We start from the raw sequence: 6,000 nt of genomic DNA, 5'->3' as shown, positions 1-6,000 counted from the left end.
TTTTTTTTTTTTTTTTTTTTTTTTTTTTTTTTGAGACAGAGTCTCGCTCTGTCGCCCAGGCTGGAGTGCAGTGGTGTGATCTCGGCTCACTGCAAGCTCCACCTCCCGGGTTTACACCATTCTTCTGCCTCAGCCTCCCGAGTAGCTGGGACTATAGGCGCCTGCTACTATGCCTGGCTAATTTTGTTTTTGTATTGTTAGTAGAGATGGGGTTTCGCCGTGTTAGCGAGGATGGTCTCGATCTCCTAACCTCGTGATCCGCCTGCCTCGGCCTCCCGAAGTGCTGGTATTACAGGCGTGAGCCACTGTGCCCAGCCAGCAATTTCTCTTTAATGTCATGTAATATCCAGTCAGTGTCCAGATTTTCCTAGTTATCTTGTAAATGTCATTTTGCAGTTTCTGATTCAGATGATGTTTGCATTCTATACTACACTGAAGTCACTCTTGTTTTTTTTCCTTGCTAAAGAAAGAAAAAAAGAAACTGAGTAATTTTTTCCTGTAGCATTCTTCATATTCTCAACTTGGCTTTTGCATCCGTATGGTGGTGGTCAAGCTGTGTTTCCTCTGAAATGGTAGATCTTGAGGTTTGATCAGGTCGTTGAGGCAATAAAAAGTAATTGTTAGTGTGTGCTTCCAGACACATCCCTCTTCGTTCACATGAAATACAGGGATGGAGGAATGTTGTCAATACCACAGCAGGCATGCAGTCTGCCACATGGGGTGTGGGACATTTGCAGGACCAACTCCACTAAATGCATGGCAAAGGCAGAACCGAGGAAGCTTGGGTCTTGCTTGTGTTCTGATTTGAATGAGGCAACAATAAAATGACATGACATGATCAGAAAAGTTTGATCACTGTAGCATATTGGATGATATGGGAGTTATTGTTCGTGCTATGATAATAGCCATGTGGATATGTTTTTCAAAAAGCTCCTTAATTCTGGCCGGGCATGGTGGCTTACACCTGTAATCCCAGCACTTTGGGAGGCTGAGGCAGGTGGATCACCTGAGGTCAGAAGTTCAAGACCAGCCTAGCCAACATGGTCAAACCCTGTCTCTACTAAAAATACAAAAAATTAGCTGGATGTGGTGGCAGGTGCCTATGGTCCCAGGTACTCAGGAGGCTGAGGTTGGAGAATCGCTTGAACCTGGGAGGCAGAGGTCGCGATGAGCCAAGATTGCACCACTGCACTGCACTCCAGCCTGGGCAACAAGTAAGATTCAGTCTCAAAAAAAAAAAAAAAAAAAAAAAAAGCCCAAACCTCCTTAATTCAGTGATATATACTGAAGTTTTGAAACAATATAATGCCTGGAAATTTTTAATGATAATCCATATCTGAACAAGATTGGTCACATGTTGACTGTTGAGCTGGGTCATGGAGTCATGGAGTTCTTTGTACTATTTGTTCTAATTTGTGTATATTCAGATATGTTTTATGTTTTAAAAACGATGAAAGGTCTGTTACTACCTGACATTTAATATCTTCCTTAGTTAAGGTATCTTGGTTCAAGAAAGCTCTAAGAAGAGTTTGCAGTCATTCAGTAAGGCTGTTACCCTATTTAAAATAATTTTAGGAAGAAAATCAGTGAGTGTCTCATGCCTCAGGTAGACATCTTGATGAGTTGATCACTTCTTTTGAAGAAAACATTACTCAGATGTGGCTGCATTAACTTTGAGTAACTCAGTTGGTATTTCCAGAACTGAAGTAAAGGAGCTCTAACCATGTGTACACCTTCGTGTGTCACACATCCTGTTCTCCAGTTAGAGGATCTAATGTGCTTGATTCTACAGAGTCTGTGGATCATCGTTTTTGTGTCTAGTATCACAGGTATATTGAAATTGCCATCAAGCAGTGTCGTTTTTGTGTCTAGTATCACAGGTATATTGAAATTGCCATCAAGCAGTGCAGGAGCTCCGGGATCGACTGTAAAATCCATGGTCTCATCCTGCTGGGACGGATTCGTGCAGAGGAGGAAGATTTGGCTGCAGTTCCTTTCTTAGCTTCAGATAATGAAGAGGAGGAGGATGAGAAAGGCAACAGCGGAAGGTGAGAGCCATTTGTTACAGGTGCTCACTTACCTCCTGCTGCATTCCTGAATCCTCAACTTTCAAAAGAAAACATTTAATTAGAATGTGTCTCATACTGAGTCATTTTATGTCCACACGAATGGTAAATTACAGTTGTTTTCAAAAATTGTATTTTTTTAAAAAATAAAGTGTTTCATGTAGAAACACATTATATTTAGAAAAATACCATTAAAAGAGGGAAATGAAAATGTTTAATATCTCTACCTGAAATATCACTGTTACTATTTTGGTTTATATCTTTGTAGTTTTCCTTTTTTTCTGTTACTAAATGTATTTTCCTACGGAAGTTGTATATTTTAAAGCTCTTTTTGCTAAGTATTTTATCATTAACTTTAAAAAGTATATTTTTATTATGGTGAAATATATATAATATATTGTTTACCATTTTAAGTGTATAGTTCAGTGGCATTAAGTACATTCATATTTTTGTGCAACCACCACTATTGTCCATCTCTAGAATTTCCATATGATTAGTCTTCTGTCCTGTAATTTTTGAGTGCAGTATTTCATCTTATGACTGTTCTCATTTACTCACTCAATTCCTTATTTTGTCTGAGCACTGATGATGACTGTTGTTGTATTTATTCATTCAACATCTTTTGAACACCTACTGTGGGCCATTCCCAGTTATGCATACTGGGTACACTGTGATGAACATGCAAAATAAAATAAGACAAACACATGCATCAGTGTGCTGTTAGGGCTTTGGTAAGAGGCAGGAAGAAGTGCATGCGGCCTTGAGAGTCTGCATCGGAGCATTGATCTGTCAGGACAAGGAAAACGTCCCCCCAGGCCATACGTACAGAAGTCAGAATTACTGAAACAAAGTGGACAGGCAAGGGCGTTTCTGATAGGGAAGACAGCATGCCAGGGGAGAATGATATCTGTGAAGTTTTTGCATGCTTGTGCATTTCCCAGGGCATGTATCTAGAACTTGCATGTGCAGGGGCTGCTCTAAGCCTTGTTTACCATCCCAGCAGCAAACAGTGGATAATAATGGATAATAACAATGGAGGATAATCAGTGACCTTATAGAAGTTGTATTTTCCTAGATAAATTGCTGAAAGTGAAATTGCTAAGTCAAAGGGTATGCAAACTAAATGGATATGTTGTTAACATTCCCAAGGTGCTTTGGATTGCTAGTGTGACCGGGGCCCTTCAGACAGGCACAGGAGGCAAGCTGCCAGTGCTGGCTGAACTCTGTTGACCAAGACACCCTGTGCTCTAAGTACTCTGCAGCATGTGACATAAGGAGACAACAGAGCTGTGCCGCTGTTGAGCACATTATATGGACAGAAGTGGGGGTAGCAGCTCTGGTAATAAATCAGGTTATTCTAGGGCTCTGTGATCTTGGCTTTGGATTCTGTCCTGTTTTATTTCAGAAACTTTGTGTAGAAGTTGAAAAGAAAATAGTATCTATAACATTACCTTATCTAGAATATATGTTATACTATATGCTATAGTTCAAACTGATTGCATCTATGGATATTAATTGAATAGGGACAATACCAGTTCACTGAAATAAGGAAGTCATTGGGATTTTTAATAAAAGGATTATAGATTAGCATTTTCTTACTCAGTAGCTACTAAAATGAATTGGACAAATAAAATTATTATTTTATTTATTTATTTTTTGAGACGGAGTCTCACTCTGTTGCCCAGGCTGGAGTGCAGTGGCACGATCTTGGCTCACTGCAAGCTCCGCCTCCTGGGTTCATGCCATTCTCCTGCCTCAGCCACCCGAGTAGCTGGGACTACAGGCACCCACCACCACGCCCACCTAATTTTTTGTATTTTTAGTAGAGACAGGGTGTCACCGTGTTAGCCAGGATGGTCTCAATCTCCTGACCTCATAATCTGCCTGCCTCAGCCTCCCAAAGTGCTGGGATTACAGGCGTCAGCCACTGTACCCGGCCATAAAATTATTAATACATATATTGTATATGTGGAATAGCCAAAAATGTTTTGAGCTTTACTCATTGATCAGATTTTTATGTAATTGAATATATTGTCGAAAGAAAAGCTAGGTATTTGATTGTAATGGGTTTTTTTCTGGTAAGATCTTACTAATTAGCCAATAACTTCAGAATGAGTTAGTGGCCCAGGCAGTCTCCTACAGGGCTGGCATCCAGCTGGGATGTTCCCACATTGACCATGTACAGCTGGCCTCCACTCTGGCTGACTGATACTTACATGGTACCAGACAGTAAATATCTTGAATATCAGTCCTGGTTTCCCATACATACATACATACATATGTGTGTGTGTATATATGTGTGTATGGGAAATATATATGTATTTTGGGATAGGGTCTCACTCTGTTGCCCAGGCTGGAGTGCAGTGGTGTGATCTCAGTTCACTGCAACGTGGTGTGATCTCAGTTCACTGCAACCTCTGCCTCCCGGGCTCAAGTGATTCTCCCATCTCAGCCTCCCAAGTAGCTGGGATTACAGGTGTGTGCCACCACACCTGGCTAATTTTGTGTATATTTTTTGTAGAAATGAGGTTTCACCATGTTGCCCAGGCTGGTCTCCAACTCCTGGGCTCAAGGAATTTGCCCAGCTCGGCCTCCCAAAGTGCTAGGATTACAGGTGTGAGCTACCGTGCCTGGCCCCCATACATGTTTTTAAGTAAAAATGTATCACAGGATATTTCAATATTTTGTGCTTATGCTTGCTCACCTGTGCCTAGTATTAGATGAAAGAGTTTTTCACTTTTATTCCAAAACGTGAAAGTTTGAACCCTTAAAGTAAATATTTATTAGTATATAATGTGTGAAAAAAGTGATACCTGTCTGGAAGCCAGTCTCTGGTGCCTTTGGGTATCTATCCTAGTTTGTAAAAATAGAGCAAAAGCAAACACAAAGGTGAAAACCCCAAACACAGAAGAAGCAATTCCTTAGCACCTGGCATCAGACCATCAGCCAAGAAAATCTAACACTGTCCTGTGTACTTTTTTCAAGTTGCAAGAATTGGAGTGTTTTGGATGCTGTTGATTAAACTTCTAACCTGCTGGGTGTGGTGGCTCCCACCTGTAATCCCAGCACTTTAGGAGGCTGAGCGGGGAGGATCACTTGAGCCCAGGAGTTCAAGACCTGCCTTGACGATATAGTGAGACCCTGTCTCTACAAAAAATACAAAAATTAGCTGGGCTAATTAGCTGGGCAAAAATTAGCTGGGCATGGTGGTGCATGCCTATAGTGCCAGCTGTTCGGGAGGCTGAGGTGGAAGGATTAAGCTTGAGCCTGGGAGGTTGAACTGGGATTATGCCACTGCATTCCAGCCTGAGTGACAGAGCATGACCCTGTCTCAAAACAAACAAAAAATAAATAAACTCCTAACCTGTCGAGGGCAGGTCAGGAGATAGATGAGCAAGGTGGAAGCAGCAAGCCCTCTGGGAAGGACAGGAGATGAGGACTTTCAGCCTAGCTGGCCGATGATCAGGTGCCTCTGACCGGTGTCCTGGGCAGAGGGTATAAAGGAAGAGATAAGCATTTTACATCAGGACATGTGTCTGTATTAAAGTACCTCCATGGTCATCTGGCCACATTCGGTTTATTCTTTCTGTGGGAAAATAATTGGCCAAACAGATGTCTAGATTTAGGGACATTGCTGCAAGGCCAGACCCAGTGTGGCTCCTGGGCAGGTTTCTTCAGTGTCTCTACAGTGCCATTTGTAGTAGCTGTGCATCTGTTTCCATGACTTGGAATGATTCCCACCCATGTTCAAGTTGGTATTTAAGATGAAAGAGAAGGCCTAGTATGTCATCGTTTTCCATCAAAAATAAGAGCTGAAATTAAGTGCTAGTATTAAAAGGTGGCATGGTGGAATCTAGAAAATTTGACCCTCCAGAGGACTTACTCCTGTACATGTTTGAGGTTTTATTCTATTAAAGCAAAATTTTAAGAGTTT

The 6,000-nt window shown here is 41.4% G+C and overlaps 1 protein-coding gene across 1 annotated transcript in view; it reads left to right on the top strand.

Annotated features, from left to right (window-relative positions):
• Nucleotides 1–6,000, top strand: part of HERC2 (HECT and RLD domain containing E3 ubiquitin protein ligase 2) — a 162,790-nt gene that overhangs the window by 83,932 nt on the left and 72,858 nt on the right. The window contains exon 48 of the mRNA XM_058427697.1: nt 1,873–2,048. Within this exon, the coding sequence (XP_058283680.1) occupies nt 1,873–2,048 (176 nt within the window). The remainder of the gene's footprint in view (nt 1–1,872; nt 2,049–6,000) is intronic.

This window comes from Hylobates moloch, unplaced genomic scaffold (assembly GCF_009828535.3).
Source record: "Hylobates moloch isolate HMO894 unplaced genomic scaffold, HMol_V3 SCAFFOLD_14, whole genome shotgun sequence".
NCBI classification, from domain to species: domain Eukaryota; kingdom Metazoa; phylum Chordata; class Mammalia; order Primates; family Hylobatidae; genus Hylobates; species Hylobates moloch.
This window is presented reverse-complemented; position numbering and strand designations above follow the sequence as displayed.